At 38.3% G+C, this 20,944-nt stretch overlaps 1 protein-coding gene across 1 annotated transcript in view; it reads left to right on the plus strand.

Annotated features, from left to right (window-relative positions):
• TTN (titin) overlaps positions 1–20,944 on the plus strand; it is a 317,246-nt gene that overhangs the window by 74,444 nt on the left and 221,858 nt on the right. The window contains exons 45-48 of the mRNA XM_089523020.1: positions 29–8,386; positions 13,594–13,740; positions 15,299–19,141; positions 20,037–20,315. Coding sequence (XP_089379146.1) covers positions 29–8,386; positions 13,594–13,740; positions 15,299–19,141; positions 20,037–20,315 — 12,627 coding nt within the window. The remainder of the gene's footprint in view (positions 1–28; positions 8,387–13,593; positions 13,741–15,298; positions 19,142–20,036; positions 20,316–20,944) is intronic.

A 20,944-nucleotide genomic window follows, 5' to 3' on the forward strand; every position in this document is an offset into this window, starting at 1 on the left:
GCTGTAATATAATGCTATTCTCTTCCAGAACTGTTCTTTGGTGAAGAGCCAGAATATACAGAAAAACGAGCAGCTGGACAAGATGCTTTCACTGATTCTGAAGATCTTCTGAGCCAAGGATCTCCATCTGATCAGAAGTGTAGAATCTCAGCCATGCGTTCCTGTTCTGAGAAAATGAAACCTTCTTTCATACAAAAGTTAAAGTATAGGTCTGTTTTGATGGGAGAACCAGTTGTTTTTCAATGCAAATTAATTGCCTATCCTTTTCCTCAAATTACATGGTTTCATAACAATAGGCAAATTCCCAAAAGTCTCCGAAGAGTAGTAAAGACTGAGAGCTGCCTGGATATGCACAGCTCCAGCCTAGAGGTTAAAGAAGTTCAGGAGAGGGACTCAGGAAGCTATAAGGTTTTTGCTATTAACAGTGAGGGCTCAGCTGAGTCCACAGCATCATTGTTGGTAGCACATGGTGAGAAGCAAAATGCTAAATATCTAGAGTTTCTAAAAAGATCAGAGCATACCCGTGAGCACATAGAACGCATGGTTCAGAAAAGAAAAGATGACCGGCTTAAGGTTGACTTGAGGTGTATTGGTTCGCCATTTGATAAAAGGCAGGAAACTGAGAAAGCATTGACAGCTTTGTCCCCTACAAAGGGAATGGTTAGGACCATAAGCTTTGAAAGTATCCCCTCCTTAAAACAAGAATTTGTATATGACAAAGATCGGGTAAGAAACCAGCGTTTTGTTAGAGGAGAAAGTGAAAAGGAGGCTTTGCTTGATGAAGAAATAAAACTAAAATTGCAGCGTCTTCGACAGGCAAGGAAAACTATACTAGAAAAGAAAAAAATGTCTTTATCACAAGGAACAGCCGAGGTGAAGCTTGCATCTGTGAAAATTGTAGGGGTTAGGGAAAAGAGTGGCCTCTCAGCTAATCAAGTCTCTGTAGCATCTCAGGTAGAGACAAAGAGATCTGGTTTCCAGACCATAGAGCAAATCAATGAAAAGGCCATATTACCTACAATGTCAGACACTGAAGCAACAACCATAGCAAGTTCTAACAGGGGGCTTGAGAGAACATCAGAAGAATTTCAGATTAGAATGAAACGAATTCTGGGTCTTTCTGAGACTTCTAAGATTCCCCAAGAGTTAGCTGACAGAAGCAACAAGAAAGAAGTGTTCCAGACACAAAAAATAATGCCTTTTAAAGAAATATGTGAGCAACAGGTTGTGGAACAAGCTCTACAGACAACTGAGAACATGACATGGATGGGCACTACTCGTGCTCAAAGCAAATCAGTAGAAGTAAGGATGGACAAAAAGGAACAGACTGAAGACTTCAAGGAAACAAAGATGGTAAAGAAAAACCCATCACCCCTGGTCTATGTACTTTTCAGTGAAGATGTCAGTGAGACAAAAAAACCTGAAACCATGATGTCTAATACAATCACATTTAATGTTAATGAACCTACTCTTATTTCTGAGCATAAAGGAATGGGCAAAAATGTAGAAACTACATCTTCAGTACATGAATACTCCCTTGAAACCAAAGAGGTCATATTGCCCAAGGTCACTGAAGTCAATACTGAGATAATGGAACATACTGTTAAACTGGAGAGTCCTGCTTCAAAATATCTGGAGCCATACCCCCCTTTCTTCATTAAGGAAATTGAATCTCAAGAGGTAAATGAAGGTGAAAGCTGTGTTTTTAGTTGTGATTTCCAATGTTCTCCACATGTCACAGTCGTTTGGTATAACAATGACAAACCACTACCACGTAGCAATGAATGTATCATTAACACCAAAGAAAATCATTCTACTTTGACATTCTCTGCCACTGGCCATGATCAGGAAGGGACCATTACGTGTGTGATATTTAACCAGCATGGAACGGCTACAACATCAGGCATGCTAAAGGTGAAAGTAAAAGAAATGGCTGAATCTGAGGCACTCACTGCTTGTAAAATTGAGGTATCACCAGACTATACAGAAGAGGAGGAAGAACTAAGTTTGGCATTTGACAGTATTAAAAAAGTTGACACCATTGTAAGCACTGATAGCAGAGCTACTCTCTTGCTTCCGCAAGTTAATTTTCCTAGACCTTGCATTCCAGAACCTGATTTGCTTTCACTTCCTGTGGAAATCAAAATAACTGCTCCAACCCCAACTCCAGAACAAGATGAAGAAATTAAAGAAGTAATTCAACGTATTGAGGTTGTGCCTGAAGAGCCCTCTGAAGAACAAACGTCTGCAGGAGTAAAGCACAAATTTAAATTTTCATTTGATGTGATTCCTGAACCTCCCCAAATCATAAAAGAGCTTCAACAACATATTAGGTGTACAGAAGGGGATTCCATTGTTCTAGAATGCCTAATATATGCAGAACCTCTGCCAGTTGTAACATGGTTTCAGAATGATAGAGTTTTGATTCCCACTGAATTTTTTTGCATTGAGGAAGACGATGGTATTTATAGGTTGCGTATTTGCAAGATTTCCATATCTGATGCTGGTACATACAAATGTGTTGCTGAAAACAAAGCTGGTGCAGTAGAAACTGCTTGTGATGTCTCTGTCTATCCTATTGTAGAAATAATTTCTAACAGCATAGAACAAATTGGTCTCAAAGCTCTCCAAAGCCATGTTAAAGAGACCCAGGAACAGACTGAAAAAGAACATCAAGAAGATTATTTTGAATCTTCAGTAGGACAAATGGAAAGCAATATTAATGAGAAGTTACACTGTGTAAGCCAGCAGTTCCACGGTGATAGTACACTAGGCTTCACAGAAGATGAAACAAGTATATCATCCAAGGAAAGGGAATCCTGCTTACCTAGTTATCTAAATGATATAATGCAGTCCTTACTTGCTGATGAAAGTGAAAGCTCTGATTTCCTGATCCAGGGTCAAAAAGAAGTATGTACAGGCACAATGTCAAAGACAGAGGAACCAAAAATAGCCATTTTTTCAGGACTGGACACTTCCTTTGTAAATGAGTTAAGAGACACATCTCTTGAGCAAGAGAAAGTTAAAGTGGAAAGCATACACAAATGTACTGCTGTAGAAATGTCAACAAGCAGCCAACTTGGAAAAGTTATGGAGAGCCATACAGAAAGAGAAGTGTCTGTTACTTTAGAAGGCACTTCGATATGTCATGATGTAGATTATGAAGTCAAGCACATAGAAGATAATGTCACTGTGTTAGAGAAAATGCAAAAGATTTCTAAAGACCTTAGTTTTACTGAGCTTGGTTCTGTAATTGGCCAGAGTGAATCAAGCATACATTCTGATAAGGAAACAAAGGAGTCTGCAGAAGCAAAGGATCAGGAATTCATAGAAGAACATCCAGATTTAGTGAGTTGTCAATATGTACCAACTCGAAGTACATCAAATGAAGAAATGTCTTCAGTTGACATCACAGAGATACAATTCAATGAAGTAAAAGAACAAATTTCCATTTCTGAGCAGGAACTAAGCACCAAGGCATCTGTTGATCCCAACTTTTCCAGCCCTGTACTAAAAGCAGTGCAAGAAGACAATGATAGCCGTCAGAAAGATCAATGCTTTGCTCACATGTTTAGCATGAATTCTCAAGATATATCAGCTAAAGAAGAGGCTGGTATTTCATGCTTAAAAAGTATGGCTGATGAATTTCTAAGCACACCTCAGTCAGAAAAGCTAGATATTTTGAACCACAAGGAAAATATACCTAGCTTTGGGGATGAAAAAGAGAAAGAAATATATTTGATTGAAGATTTCACAGGAAATGCAAAGTCAGACCTACCTGAACTTGTATGTGATTTCAAACAAAATATTTCTATTGGAGAAAATATAGAGAAACATATTCAAGAGCAAACTGAAGCTCAGGAGACCACTAATCTATATTCAGTTGTTGATGCAATTAATATTTCACTTGATGAAAAAACAGTCCATTCATATACAGAAAAAATTGGGAAAGAACAAAACAAACCCAAATCAGAGGACACATATGTCAAAGAAAAAGTTGTTTCTGAAATAATAGAAGCTAATACCAACAAGATCACAGAATCAGCACAAACAAATATATCAGCTCTAGAACAAAACAACTATTCTACTCAGTGTATTTCTAATGAGCATGAACATGAAAAGAAAGTGAACCATGCTCAAGAAGATATATTAAGCTATGAGAAGAAAGAATTAAATTTACATCTCACTCCTTTTGATACGGAAATGATTGTTGAAAAGCAGAAGGAAACTGTTGTCAAAGATATTTCACACGTTGAAGGAAAAGAAGCCAACACAGACAAAACAATAAGTAGTAATGAGTCAGACACATCAATGGTTTATAATAGTAGGGACATCTACAAAGAAAGGAAAGCTATAGAGGAAGAGAAGTTTGATTTAAAGGAACTTTGTGCACAGGTAGAAAACGTTAGTCAAAACCAGGAAGATGTAATTGCTAAATCCCTATATTCTGCTTCTGAAGGAACACAACTAGATGCAGCCTCAAGCCTGGAAATTGCACAAAAGCCCTCATTATTTCTAGAGCAAGAAATAGTTTACAGTCAAGCATTTTCCCAAGACAGTGAGCATGTGGAATATAGGATCAAGGAGGATATAATATCCCCGAAACATGCTACAGAAGATGTTGTTCAAGATCAACTTAGTCTTCAGCAAGAACAACTGCATACAAAGGATGAATGTTCTGTTTCTGTTTACTCAGATGTAGAACTTGTTTGTGAAAAACATGTTAAAAGTGAATATTCCCATGCTGAAAGCATGGGAGTTGACTTCACTACAAATGAACAAAAAAGTTTGTCACTTTCAGAGGAAACTGTAAATCAGGTTTTTGCTAAAGTGATGGAAGGAGATAATGCACAACAACATTCACTGCCCCCCAATAGCAAAATATTTAATTTAAAACAAGCTTACTCAGATATAGAATCGAACAGTCAACTTCAAGACTCTGTGCAGCCAGAGGAAATATATTTCAAAAAGCTCTCTTCTGCTTCTGAAGAAATGCAAGTTGATACTGAGGATAACATACCCATAACGGAAAAAGAAAATGTTCATGAATGTGCTCCCCCAGAAAATCAAGAGATTAATTTCAAATTAGCCTTTCTGAATGTAGAAAATGTTGATCAACTGCAAGAAGAGAAGCCACTGCAGGAGGAAATATATCTCAAATTCTTGCATTCTGCTTCTCTGGGAACTGAGGCCTTACAAGATCAGCAGTTTATTCCTGCTGAAGATATTTCTAATCAAATCAAAGCCTTAAATGAAAGCATTAGCCTCAAAGAAGACACTTTGTCCCAACAGGACAAGCTAGAAACACAAGAGCCAATGTTCAGCCTAAAAGCACATGCTGCTTCAGTATCAAAAGAGTTTTCATTCAAACTAACTGAAACATTACAAAAAGAAGAGTGTTCTTTTAATCTGAAGTCTGCTTTTGAGATGATGGATACAGAAACAGAGAGTTTTGTAAAACAGCTCCAAAGTGCAAATGTGTTCGAAAAGGAAATTTCCTTGAGTGAACAACTTCGTCAGAGCTATAAGACACGGGTGGAGGGAGAGAATTCCCCAGAACAAGAATTGCAAGCAGAAGCAGATTTGTCAGTCACGGAGCTACTCAAGAAGGCTCTAGAAAGCACTGGTACTTATGATCAAGTAGACTCTCCTGTAAAACAGCACCTTGAGTCCCAGAAAAAGGTGTCTGAGGAGGAAGTGCTTAAGATGCCAGATGAAGCCTTTATATGGGGACAGCCAGAACCCACCCCGCTCAGTCAGTATTTTCAAAATGTAGTGAAAGAAACTGGTATCCCAGAACATAGTAACTCTGTAGGGATTGTAGCTCCAGGAGCTGATAGCTTCATATCTGATCTGAAAAAAGCAGTTTCTGAGATGGTATCTCAAAGTGTTGATGAAACAGAGGAAGAAAGATCACATCTCATTAAATCTTCCTTTATCAAAGAAATGAGAAACTCTGCACTTGAGGGAAGTGATACCCAAGTAATCCCTGAGGAGCAGCATTCTATTGTTCAGGGGCCATTAGATACTTTAGACAAAGAACCCTCATTGGCCCAGATCCTTTTAGCTTTGAAAAATGACTCATATGTAAACCAGGAAGGAGAAACAGGAGATTTAAGTCATCTTAAAAAACAAGAGTTTAGTACACAACCCCAACTTGAAAAACAACAGGAGACTAGTGAATTTACCAGTTCTCCTCTAGAAAACCTAAAGGAAGATGTAACTGAAGTAACTACCCTTCAGAGTAAAGAATTAAATATGCCTCCTCCTGATGGCACAGATTTTTCTCTTGCAAAGTATTTGCTGGTTGCTGGCAAACAGGAAATTCCAGATACTAGAGACAGCTCATCAAAGACTCTGACCAGGGAGGGGTCTATCACATCTATGGAGGTTGAAGATGTTACATTTAGCACTGTTTATGAATATTACAACCAACAGCAAGAACTGACTCGACCTTTTTCTCCTGAGTCAGAAATGTCTATTGATATTGATAGCATGAGTGGAGATGAAATGGTAGAATCTGAAGGATTCTACACACCACCATCATCAGTGGACAATTTTGAATCCTCCATGGCTGCTTATCATACACCAGTGGGCACCCCAGAACGGTATTCTACACCCTCAGAGGAACGGTATTCCACACCTTCAGAGGAACGGTATTCTACACCTTCAGAGGAACGGTACTCTACACCTTCAGAGGAACGATATTCCACGCCTTCAGAAGAACGGTACTCTACACCTTCTCCTGAAAGTCCAATGAGGGCAACTACTCCAGCAGAGGGCTATAGAACACCTACTGGCTTTCTTTTGCAACAAAGAAGCCTTTCCCTGGAGGAGCTCCGTGCGGAAATGTTTGGTACACCCTGTGAAGCATTGGAACCAAAAGGAAATGAAATGCCTCCTGCATTTGTAAAACCACTCACTAAAAGAAAGATCTATGAGAACAGCACATTGCGCTTTATTGCAGAAGTCATAGGGTCCCCCATACCTGATGTGAAGTGGTACAGAAATAAGTCACTACTTGAACAAGATGAAAGAGTCAGAATACAAAAAGAAGGTGATATATGTATCTTGGAAATCCATAACATTGAAAAAACAGAAGGTGGAGAATATATGTGCCACGCAATAAATATCATAGGTGAAGCCAAAAGTCTTGCACAAGTAGAAGTGTTGCCTCGTGATGGGAGAGGTTTAGCTCTTCCTCCTCCAGTAACTCATCAACATGTTATACAGTTTGATATAGATCAGGGCCCAGCATCACGAACACCTTCTCCTCAGGAAATACTCCTGGAGGTAGAGCTGGACGAAACTGATATTAAGGAATGTGAGAAACAAGTGAAAATAGCCACTGTTCCTGAGCTTACTTCAGATAATCAGAGTATGATTGTATCTCTTGATGTTCTCCCTTTATCTCTGGTGGAACACACAATGGATTTACCCGGGAAAGAAAACAAAGATGTCAAAATTGACTTTGAAGTCACTGAAATGCCCCCACGATTCATCACACCAGTGTCTGACATAGAGGTTCCAGAGAAATCTGAAGCATTGTTTCATTGTAGAGTCTTGGGATCTCCTGCTCCTGTAGTGCAGTGGTTTAAGGAGAGTAAGTGCATTGTTCCAGATGGAGGGAAGTATATTGTTATAAGTGAGAATGGAAGTCATAGTCTTAACATTCAGAATGTAGTGCATTCTGACAGAGGTATGTATATGTGTAAGGCAATGAATACTGTTGGAGAATCCATATGCCGATGTGTCTTAGCTGTAACTGAATGCCAGAGGTCTCTTGAAGTAGGAAAGTGTGCAAATGAAGCAAATCTAGGTTCAGATAGCACTGCTGACAGGCCCCAAAAGATTGATTTGCTTGTTGATAATACTATCCAAAATGGCAGCCAGACAGAAATAGAACTGGAGTTTGAATTTGAACATGACACTGATGATTCCCAAAAAGCGGTTAAGCTGATAGCTGTTACAGAAAAGGAGCAGGAAGAGGAAGGAGAGTCATGTGTAAACATTAATTTTGATGTATTTGCTGAGCCATCCAAGGAAGAGCAGATAGAATTTAAAGCAGAGAGCTCAGAGAGCTGCAGCTTTGAATTCCAAGTCACAGAAGCACCGCCAAAGTTTATAAAAAACATTTCTGATTGTGTTTCTTTTATAGGCACCTCTGCATGTTTCCAATGCCTAGTAGCTGGTTCTCCAAAACCTGATATCAGTTGGTTCAAAAATGGGAACCTGATTCATGAAGAGAGATATTGTATAGAGGAGAGTCAGGAAGGTTGTCACAGCCTGGTTATAAGAAATTTAGTCCAAGATGATGAAGGAGAGTACAAATGTGTAGCAACAAACAAAGCAGGAATTGCCCATAGCATTGCTTTGTTAACACTTTGCTAAATATGCCAGTATCAAAATGTACTGAATTTATTAAAAGATGATAGATTTGCACTGTATTTGGAGGGCTGTTTATCTGTACAATGTAGCAGTAATTTCAGATGTTGTTGGTAATTCATAGCATCCTTGTGAATGGAATTGACTAGCCCCATCCTATTTTTGTAAGCTGCTGTAGAGATGAAATGATGCTTAGGACTTCTTCGGGGCTACAGTACAGCCTGTGGAGGTTATCACACTTTAAAAAATACGATTTGTCCCTGACGGGATACAGTTGCATTTCGGGATGTAAGCTGGTATTATTACATGGGAAATTGCTGCTGCTTCCGCTGGGTGGCTGCATCCCAGCTGCATCCTGGGTCCCAGCTGCGCTTAGCTGGCTGGTTTACCAAAATGGGAGCTTGCCCTTTTGGAAAAGCGGCCGCCTAAGCATGGCTCAGACCCAGGATGCAGCTGCCCAGTGGCAGCAGCAGCAATTTTCCATGCAATGATACCAGCTTACATCCCGAAATGCTACCATATCCCATCAGAGATAAGTGGCATTATTTTAAGTGCAATAATCTCCATAGTCTCCAATTAGTTCCATTGAAATTGACTCCTCATTCATCCTTGTAACAATATCATTGTAACTGTCATCCACATTTGTATACCATCCTTGTCTGATACATGTAAATATTCATGTGTTATTTAAAGGTGCATTTACATTTTTGTTAAGAGGGTCTTGAAATATTTGATACCCATTTTTCTTGCAACTGATTCATTTGGGATTGTACCTTTTACTCTGCTCTGTATACAGTTAAATGCAGTTCTAGAAAAGAACTCAGATGAGGCTTTCTCCCTCACAATGTTGTATCAGAAAGTCACATTCTCTCTTGAACTGTCATGTTGTTTCTCTTTTGACAAAACCCCCACAAACTAAAATTGATCTCATCCCAGTATGAATCACAAGTAACATAATGCCAGTGAAAATACCCTGATTCAAAGAGAATCAGAGAGAAAATTGGTCATGTGAGAGTTTTGTCAAATTGTGGATTATATAAAACCTCCAGGATTTGTTTCTATTTTACCAGGCTAGAAATATCTGGAAGTGAGAGGAAAACAATATAAATCAGACAAATTTGCTAATGAAGCTAGTATAAACAAAGTATTATGATGCTAAACGTACTAAAAATTGTTTAAACCTAAACAAAGAACAATTATCTCTGGTGATTACATGGTTAAAATAAGACAAAACATCAAAACTATTTTAGGTCATGGCCTGATGTCAAACCATTTTATATATAAACCTAGAAGAACAGAGAAGAAGAAATTGAAAGTAATGCATGTTGTTTTCAAATATATGGACACCTGTAGTACTTTCTACTCCACAATTCTTATCCAATAAAATAACAATAGACTTCAGTTCAATGTGTACTTACAAGTTTAGTTAAAAGTAACAGAATTTTATTTTTGACAAAAGATGTCAAAATTGGGCTGTTTAATCCTATGTATACCAACTCAGGAGTAATTCTCCCTGAGTTCCGTTGAATATATTGCCAGGCAAGTGTGTACAAATAGCAGACATCATATGTTAAATATTATTAGGATAGAGTACACAATATAGTGATCACCACAAGAAGCATGATATCTGACTCAGACATAGTTAATCACACAGATAAACTAAAATAAGCATTTAAAGTACGTAGATGTAATCCACAGTTGGAAAAGAACAAAATAGGTTTGATATATTCACTACAAAACCATACAATAACTATGAAAACAAGTGTACTCCTAAGAGGTCAGGCAGTTTGTTAGTATTAATTTCATCACTGATATTTAAAAGAAGCATGATAATTTATACTTACATTCATGATTTATATACTTAGTTATGTATCTGCATGCCTTTCTATCTGTCTTTCTTTACTCAGGCTATCATTTGATATCTGTGGCTCTGGGAACCACATAATCCCAAAACTGACTCTGGATTAAACAGGAATCAATCAAACTAATAATCTCTCGGTTTTTTCACATGACTAAAGAAAGCTGAGATGCGGTGAGAGAGAAGTGGCTTTGCCTGACCACATGCTGTCACTTCAATTTTTCTTCCAGAGGAAAACTGTCATAAAAGCAAACCTTTTGCCAAATTTATTTTTCCAGTATGGCAAAAGGCATGCTTTTACCACCATTTTCTTCAAGAAGAGAGTGGAAGTGCTGCAACAGCATATGGAGAGGCAAAGAGAAAGCTACTTCTCTCTTGCTGCGTCTCTTAGCTTTCTTTTGTCCCGTGATAAGGCTCAAAGTATCTGTCATCATAGAATATTATTTAAAGCAATGACTGAATTTATGATTTGAGACAAAGATAGAGAGTAGGCCAAAGAGCCCATCTCCTGAGCAATCAATATCACGATCTGTCAAACATCAGCTTGGCTATGTGAGGAAATAAGCATCTTCCCACATGAATTTCAAACTATTTCAAACAGCATACACTAGATATACAGCTAATTCAATGGGTTTAGTCTAGAGGGTTTGGAGAAAATAAATCCTAAATGACAGGTTCAGATGGGAGGAGGGGACATAGGATAGGCTAATATTATTACTTGTGTTGTTTTCCTGATGTTTAAGTGGAATATCCTTTCTTTTAATTTGAATCCATTGGTTCATGTTCTATTCTCTGGAGCAAAAGAAAACATTTCCTTGTGTTAAGATTAGAAAGAAATGTGATTCTCAATGAGAAAGAGAAAAAGAGAAGTTGTTATGGCAAATAGTGAAAATCTTATGAATATTTTATGCTGTTTCCAGCCTATCATTTTTAGCCCCAGTTGCCTGGAGTAAGATATGTACTTATCAAAAGTAAAATTTCAATTATGTTAGGTATATGTGGTAAAATATCAGACATTTATATCTAACATTTAAGATGAGAGGGAGATAAGGAGTTTTTTTATTATTTTTAGATGTATTGTACTAACACAAGGGTAGGCAACTCTTGGTCCTCCAAATGTTGTTCAACTGCAGTTCTCATCAGCCCTAGTTGTTGTAGCCAACAGTGAGTGATAGCAATATGCACAATGCTCACTAATTTTTGCTTCCTCCAATACAAAAAGGATCTCTTGACTCTTGAGGCCCCCTCTCACCAGGGAAAGAAGAGCAGCTGCAAGATTCTTTGCATGTCAGGACTTCTTATGCAAAAAACTGTTTACACATCTTTTTTCTTCACTGAAAATGTGATCCCCCCCCCTCCTCAGCGTAAAGTACAGGTTTTTGTGGAAGAACAATATTTTCTGCACAAAAGAGCAATTTGGGGTGAAGAAAAAAATGTATCCCTTCCCTCATTTATCTGTAGAAAACAAGATTTCTACAAAGGAGAAAAAAAACATGTTATCTGGTGTAAATGAATTTTCCTATAAGAAGTCCTAGAGTGGCTGAAAATTGTACAGAAAATGTCCAGATCCTGGGGAGGGAGATGGAGAGAATGAACTAAGTGAAGATTTAAGTCCCTAGTGAGGGATGATGTGAGTGAAAGATCATTAGTATGGAGAGATGCAACCTGCCTACCTCTGTAATAACCAACAATATGGATATGCAGGGTATTTCAGCACTCTTAATGACCATTGTAACAATGGCAATAGGCATTAAAATAACCTGTGTAGTTGTGGTAGTTTAAAATAATTGGCTAGTTATAGTTTAATTATTAAATACTTAGTAAAATGACAAGAACTCAAAATGTTAAACGCTGAGGCATAGGAGAAATGACAGTATCTGATCCAACATTGAGCTGGGCAGAAATTGCACATAGTGCTATGTCCGTTGTCATTCCCTGTACAGCTGACTGGTGTTAGTGAAGTACAGCTATCCTTGAATATTAGAGATAAGCATTGAATGTATTGTACTGTCTGAAATTACAAAACCCATGCAGGTTCACTTTGCAGGGGTTCAACTACAGATCTGACTTCTCATTGACCTACAGTTCACACTATCTTTGCACGTATGTGGCCTGATCCTGCAGAAATATGAGTACAAAGCACCAATTTCTTCAGATTAGCTCTGTTGGGAGTACACTATGATGTTTAATGAGCAAAATGACCCTTCATGTTGTTATCAGCTGTTAGGAGGTGTGCTTTCATCTGTAGCACCTTTTCCTCATCCCAGTCTTCACTTGACGTCTCTCTCTTAAAGAAAGAGGGCAACACCCCCAAATCCCCCTACTCAAACCCAGTCTAAGGGATCTTGTAGTACCTTTGGTATTAACTGAGGTTGTAGCATAAGCTTAGACCAAGTCTATGAAAGCTTATGCTACAACTTTTTCCCCTCAGTTAGTCTCAAAGGTGCTACAATATCCCTTTGCATACTGATATTCCCGAATAACCTGACAATGCCTCTGAATTCTACCCCAGCCTAAGAGAGTTGTTCAGAACTAAGAATAGCTCCCAGTCTCCACTCTCAGATGCTTGTTGAAATAACAGAACAGCAGGAAGTCTTTACTTTCTTTCAGCAATTCTACAATTTCTCTGAATCAGGTCCATAGATTTTTCAGTGTGGGTTTTAGTGAAACCATTTACCAGATATTCCTGGTAAAAACAAAGATGGGTAGTTGGACATATAATCTCCAAACTAGCATGTAAACTATACATTTTTTAGTGTCAATTCATATGTCTTTCCCCCCCCATGGTTACAGAGTCCTTTTTAAAGAGAGGGTTTAAAAAGCTTTACTTTTTCATATTCACTGTCACATTTAAAATGTTAGTGTATATATTGTTTTAATAAAAGTATAAAATACAATACTAGTCTTGGGGTTTTTTTCCATATTGAATACATGTTGATAAATTGATCTCGATTTTTAAGTACAGAAGGTTCTCATTTAAAAATAACTTCACATCTTCAACCAATCTTTACTAGATACCTACAGTTCCCTGGGATCTGAATCTGAGAAAGTACTTTCAATTTCTACACTTACATAGGCAGAACATAACTGTGAATGCCTAGAATCTAGGTGCAGTGGCCTTCCCAGAGTGCTGCTGTCTCACAGACTTTCAGTTGCTTGGCATGAGTTGGGATGGGCGAAAACTTCGTTGCTTTTCATTTTTAATCAGAATTTAGCAAAATCTGAAAAAATTAAAATGTGGGAGAAAGGGAGAAGCTGTTTTCCTGTCCTCTAGGCATGAGAAAGAATTTTATTATTTTTTTAAAAAAAATAGTAATACTAATACTAATATTTTACCCAAATTTGTAAAGTTCTAATGGGGGAGAAAGTTAACCAGATAGACTGTCCCATCCCTAGCTATGAGACAGATGAAGGAAACAATGTGGCACTGAGGATCCTGGGTTTTGTATGGGTTTGCAGACAGAGACTAATTATGTATGGTAGACATATACCCTTGAGTAATGAATGGGAGGGGGAAAGATGTGCTTGGTTAAAGTTTAAATCAACTATATTTAAGGGAATGAAGACTAAATTAATTTCAAAGTGGCTATTTTTAAATCTGGATTGTGGTCCTGTCATCAAGTATATCCTACAACACATGCCATCCTTCAGCTTTCTCAGGGCACATTCCTAAAATAGTTCCATAAAGCCCACATTTGAAGAAAAAAAAAGGAAATACTTCACATTTCACAAAATCGAGAAGAATGTATCAGACTTAATTATTGTGGGTGTATTTTGTCATACAAAACATCCATATAAGCGGGGGGGGGGGGGGGAATAAAACAACATGAAATATTCACTTCATACCATATCACTATGATATGCTATTGAATCATGTATCTTTTTTTAAAAAATATTTGCCTCAGATTGTGGGTTAGATTGAGACCTGCTCTTTCACAAATGAAAAGGTTCCTTCCATGCACAGAATAGTTTTTAATTTGGTGGAAACATGGCGTGGTGGTGAAAAGTGTAGTTTTTCCTGATTTCTCTTTCCCTTGTTCTTCTCATGCCCCATACTATTTTGGAGGGATCCCTGCATTCTTCTGTAGCATATTTCAGGAAACAGAAAGGGCTTCTGGGAGAAAGGTGAATTGGCATAAATTGCTTTATCCCAGCCTGCTAGCAAGAAAATCCCATAAGTATGACTCTTCTCATGATATATCTATGGACAAATCCTCTGTTTGTTCATGAGAATTGAAATCTTAAATAAATGGCTGCAGACCCCTCCACCTTCTAGATCTAACAAAAACATTGGTAACCAACTTGGGTATGCAATCAAGTTGAACTTTTCACTTGTGCTCTGGCACCAAATTTTCTTGATTTAGCAAGGGGGGGGGTTACATTTTTGTGGTGGTTTCTGGTTTTATTTTGTGTTTTTTTTTCTCTTCTGATATTCATGGAAAATTGGCAGTGTCTATATACAGTGGACCCTTGTTATACTCTGGGGTTTGGTTCCAGGAACCCCCATGGATAACAAAATCTGTCTATGCTCAAGTCCCATTAAATATAATGACAGCAAAATGGTGTCCCTTATAAAAAATGGAAAAATCAAGATTTGATATTTGAAATTTATACTTTTTTTTAACATTTTCAAACTGTGGATGCTTGAATCCTTGTATAAAAAATCCATGTATAAGAAGGGTCAACTGTATAAGAAATCACATGCATGCACATATACACAAACACACAAAGACCAAACCCCATAGATAGGATAATGGCAGAAAAACTATCTAGTCCATATCTTGCCATTACATTTTTACATAAATATTCTCTAATGTACATATATTGACTTAAATTACTATGGGTTAGTATAAATGAGATTGTGATATAAACCCATTTCATGCAAAGATGTAATCTAAAACTTATGAATGTTTCCATTACCTTGAAGAATTGCTCCTATTAGCAATATTACAAAGCATTACCATAAATGTTCATTGGTTGATATTATCTGGTAGTGACTAGATTCGATTTTTCAAGGAAACATTTTAGTAAAATGTAAATTTTTTTCCCATACAGAGATGTCTAGCTCTATTATTGTGTCTGAAGAAAGAACCGAGAGTTACAGCAGCGGCCTACAATTATCTCCTAGAGATAAAACACTTGAACTCATGCCTGGAAATTCAGTTTATTCCAGCAGTTTAGAGGTGGCAAAGGAGAAGAGCAATGTTCCAACCTTCCTCAAGCATGTGTCAAATGTTGAAATAAGTTTGGGAGATTTAGCTAGACTCTCTGTGAGTGTTACTGGGAATCCAAAACCTCAGATACAGTGGTTTTTCAATAGTGCTAAACTTACTTCCTCTCCAGACTATAAATTTGTATTTGATGATGAAAATTATAGCCTTATTATTCTTTCCACAACATTCCATCATGAGGGGGAATATACTTGTATTGCCAGTAATATCCATGGAGAGACAACATGCAGTGCTTATCTGAAGGTAAATCCAGAAGGAGATAACAGGGAACTGGAGACAGAATTAGTCAACAAGATTACTCAACCTCCATATTTTGTTAGGAAGCTAAGTTCTACCCAGTGTGTGGAAGGGGCTTCAGCTGTGTTTGAGTACCAAGTAACTGGAGAGCCAGCTGCTGAGATTCATTGGTTTAGGGAAAACTGCCAGATTTTCTCCAGTGCACGTTATACAATCATTCATAATTCAGATGGCTCTGGGTCACTGATGGTGAATAATTGTCAGAGAGATGATGGAGGTTTATATTTATGTAAAGGAATAAATTCCTTAGGTGAAGCAACTAGTAGTGCAGAACTCATTATTCTCCTAGATATCTCTTCTGCCTTTGCATCAAAGGAACAGAAATCTCCACATAAAAAGCGCAACAAGTTATATAAAGAGACTGCAAGTGAGCAGGCAACTGAATCACGTTTATATGCTGTTAAACTACCTGGTGATGACAGACACAATGGGCAGCAAGTGGTGCATACAATTGGAATAGAAGACAGACATTTGCTCCATAGTGAAGAGGTTGATGCTCTACATATGGCTTCTTACTCAACAGCTACTGTACAACAGGAAGCCCTTCTCACTCAACAAGCAGCTTTGCTTGAATCGCATGAAGTTGAGGAAGTTGTGGGCACTACTTCTCAGGTCACTAAAACAGTGGCTCTTACAGCTTTTGCTGCAAGTGAGGTGAAGGAGCACCCTTCTTTCCTGGGGCAACATTCTGAGCCTATTCAAAGCCCACCTATAATGGAGTTGCTTAGCTCCCAGTTCCATCAAGTTTCTGATATCTGTTTACCTGTCGTGGAAGAAATAAACCAAGAAGACAAAGAAAAGGGGCTGCAAACCAGGCAGCCAGATATTACTGAGCCAAAGTTAGCTGAGGAAGAAAAAGCACAATTTGTCTCTGTTACTTCTGAAGAGAAATATGTGGTGAGCGCAGGTGAATCTGCTGTGCTTGCCATTCCAGGATCTGGGGAGGTGACAGCAACCAGTGAGCCCAAGCAAGCTGTGTGTGTTCCTAGAACTGAGGGCATCCAGAAATTGTCCAAGGAAGATGTTTTGGCCATCCAGGCACATAGCCAGGAGAAGGCCATACTAGTGCAAGAAGAGGGTAGATTTTTACAATCTGTGATTGCAGCAGAACAACATGAGATGAGTGAAGCTCATACTAAGGAACTTGATTATGCTGATACACTTGAAGAAGTTAGCCCAGTCAACGAATCATCAAGGCTACTGTACGTGCCCATGATTTCCTCCAAAGAAACGTTCCCCAAAGAGTCTGTATTTGACACAATCATAGCAGAGCAGGAAATGGGCTCACTGAAACAGGACAGGTTTATCAAAACAGCCCTGGTTGCAGAAGAAAAGCAGCAACTCTCCAGTGAAGACACAGAGGAGATTCCTGGGATAGACAACACAGTAATAGCAGACTTCCACCAAAAGATTGAAAAGCCATTGTATTTGCCTATTGTATGTGGACAAGCCACCCTTCCTACAGAAGAGCTTTTCTATCCTGGAGTACCAGTAGAAGAAGAAGCAATGTCCAGGAAAAGCTCAAATTTGTTACACTGCTCAGTAACAGAAGAACAGCTTTCCACCTCTTGCGACGATGCTAAGCCGTTTCCTCCACTGCAGAAGACAGTTAACATTCAGTCTGTTAAAGAACCTAGCTCTGTTCTGCACCTCCAAATGAGTCAAACTGAACAAGTATTGCCTAAGGAGGGCATTTTGGCTCTGCCAAAACCTGAATGCCAAATTGCGCTGCAGAAAGTTGAGATCATGTTTAAACATGCGGTGACGTCTGAAGAAAAGACCCAGATAGCTGCAGAATCACTGGGAAACGTTCAACATGGCATTGCCGGAGAAAAGCCCTTGGTTGTCACTGAGGCTCAGCTCCATCAATGCTTGATGACTGTAGCTGAGGAAATGCTATTGCCCAAAGAACATATCCTCCCTGAAACAGATAAAGAGCAGAAAGTAACCTTGAGCAAGGAAGATTTTCAAACAATTATGCAGGCATCAACTGTGATTGAAAAGAGGCCCTTGGATGCTGGACACATTGAGTCATTTAAAGACATTCAGGCCACAAACTGTGTGGTTATGTCAGAGCCCAGACTGCCTTCAGAATCCACTTGCATTGAAGAAGTAAGTGTTCCTATAGAAACTGCAAGTCTGTTAGAAGACACAGAGCAAGATTTTGCGGCACAAATCCATGAAGGACAGTCAGTCAGGCTTCCACTCATACTGGAAGAAAAACAGCCATTTGAGGAAGAGCACCTAGATCAACTCATAAGACCAGAAGCTGAAAGTGTAAAGACACAGACACAAGCAGGAATGATTAAGGATGTGGCTAAAACACAGGAAAACAAAACCTTTTCCAAAGAAAATCATCTCATAGCTGAGGCTCCAGTATGCTGTAGTTCAGATAAGATGGCTCAGATAAGAAATGTCTTAAAAGTAGCTCTGATGAGTGAACAATGCCTGTTTTCTTCTGATTCAGTAGATAATATAAAAAGTGTTCAGTTAAAAAACGTAAAAGTAGTCAAGGAACCTAAATATATAACCTGCTCCTGCCTTATTACCATGGGAAGTTCCAATACTGTAGAAATAACTTTTCCCCTTGAAGGGGTCTATTCTCATTCAGCAGATTTAAAAAGTGAGTTGCAGGCTGTGTATCATCCTGTTGTTTATGAAGAAAAACACATTCTGATGTCTGAGGAACCAAATGCCATATCAGAACCAAAACACCATAGGTTGCCTACTTGTTCACGCTTTAGAGAAATGCATTCAATTACAGTAACCAATCAACCTCTTCAGCAGCAATCAGTTAGTAATATTGGTTCACCTGAATTACAACATGCCAGAAGTAGCACTGAATCAAAAATACAAGCGGAGCAGCTTGTCACTGTTCAAGAAGTCAAAACTAGGACATTAAAAGAGGAGATTAAAGATGTGGGTACAACCACACTAACACTTGATGTTCCTACAGCAGCTGTGCCTGCTGAGAAACCGATAGATGTTCTAACAGTGAGAGAAAGGAAAGAAGAACTTTTTGAGGAAAATGAGGAAGATGCACATACGGTTGAGGCAAGGAGACAAGAAGAAAAGATAGTGGGTGAGGTGTGTCCCATTTTGCACCAAACATTTGTAGACACTGTTGTTGAGGAAGGTGACAGTGTAAGTCTTACAGCCATTATAGCCAAAGTTAAAATGGTGAACTGGTATTTTGAGGGTAAACTTGTGTCTTCAGGTAATGAGTTCAAGTGTTTGCGAGATCATGACACATACACACTAGTAATCAACCAAGCAGTCAAAGAAGTACATCAAGGAGAATACATCTGTGAGGCTCTGAATGAAGGTGGAAAAACATCAACTGCAGCAAAACTCACAGTTGTAAAAAGAGGTTGGATGATGGGGATAAGACATTGCTTCCTTATTTTCACTAATTTTCTAACTAAATAGAACACGTATACATATTTGTATCTTTGTTATCATTTTGGATACAGATATAAGAAGTATATAGACTTCAGTAGTGCACCACCAAACTAATAAATCTTTTTCTTCTTCGAACTTTATTTCTAAATATATTTCTCAAATTACTCATTCTCACCTTCCTCTCAAGATTTTGAAATGATCTCCACTTTTCACTCTTCAACAGTGTAATGAAGTTAATTTTCATGATTTCTTTCATCAATGATGATTGTTAAACATAATTTGTAATTACATTTTTAAAAGTTTGCACGTCTTAGCACTTTCATTCCCTTATCACAGAGCAACATGGTTCACTCTACTTTTTCATTGTTATAATAAGAGTGCAATCCTAAAAACACTTATTAGAAAGTAAGGCCCACTGAGTGCAGTGGGACTTGTTTTCAAATAAATATGCAGAGATTGCATGGCACATCTTAAATCATTGCACCATATCAGTGGAATGGCACACAGTCTGTTTTTCTGTCTTTCACTGCAACCTGGTATAATTTTATATATCATGTTGTTTGCATGCCTTTGGTATTAAATGGCATATCAGATTATCTCCAGAGTTCCACTGTGGCACTGTGATGTAGTAGGCTGGGGACTGCTTATAGGTTGCTTTCATTTTTGACAACCATTTTTCTTTACAGCCACTTTCCTTGGATTGTTCATGAAGTCACCCATCTCATTTCTGTCGGTCACTTTATTAACAGTGATTTGGAATGTACACTTATGTGCACTGCTTTTGGTATTGTTATTAATACCCACATGGGATATCAACTGTTAGTAATTCATACCCATATGATTCTTTTGCTTTTTAATTTTAGTTGGACCAATACTGAGGAGAAGACTGGAAACTCAGGAAGTAGCTGTGAACCACCTTGCCAAGTTCACTTGTGAGATTGAGATGGCACCAAATGTACGGTTTCAGTGGTATAGAGCTGGGCGGGAAATTTACGATGGTGATAAATACACCATTTATACAGCTAATTATACATCCTCGCTTCAAATCCCGAGACCTCAAGTAGCAGATTGTGGTGAATACAGTTGCAAAGCTTCAAATCAGTTTGGCAGTGTAAGCAGCACAGCAAATTTAACAGTAACTGGTAAGTACAGTACATGGTCCTTGTATTTTTATTAAGTATCCTAACATGTTTGCCTTCTTTATTGTGTCAGTTTCATATTATAAAATACTTTTAGGAATTTTGACATACAATCCATGGACTTCCATTTCTGCTTTAGTTCATAATGGGAACAGAAGAAAATGCCAGGGATTTTTCCCCCTAGGTCTAACATATATATCTGGCAGTGGCGGGTGGGGGGGGGGGGGAATAACATATCTGCTGGAGGATGTCTCAGAGAACTATGGATAGGATCTGGCCAAATTAACTGTTACACAATTTGCTATTATATATTAAGATTTTTTTCTGACTCTCTTTTTAGTTCAAAAGCATCTGTGCATATGATGAGACTAATCTACTCACTTATTGTGTGTACCATTGGCAACCCCCCCCTCCATTATTAGAAATGCTACTGAAGGGCAGAGGAAATGTCAGTAGGACAACACAAGGTTGGGGTATGGGCAAGATAAAACAGATTTGCTCAAAAACATTTTAAATGCCTTTTCTTTCCATCATATTCTTTTACATACATTCTTGTGTCCTTTCTCTTGAAGAAATTATAATTTTAAATCATTCCTCTGGCCATGAATTTGCTTGAAGGTGGTTGATTTGAT

The sequence above is a fragment of the Sceloporus occidentalis genome, unplaced genomic scaffold (genome assembly GCF_023333645.1).
Source record: "Sceloporus occidentalis isolate IW3139 unplaced genomic scaffold, rSceOcc1.0.p SCAF_4, whole genome shotgun sequence".
Classification (NCBI taxonomy): domain Eukaryota; kingdom Metazoa; phylum Chordata; class Lepidosauria; order Squamata; family Phrynosomatidae; genus Sceloporus; species Sceloporus occidentalis.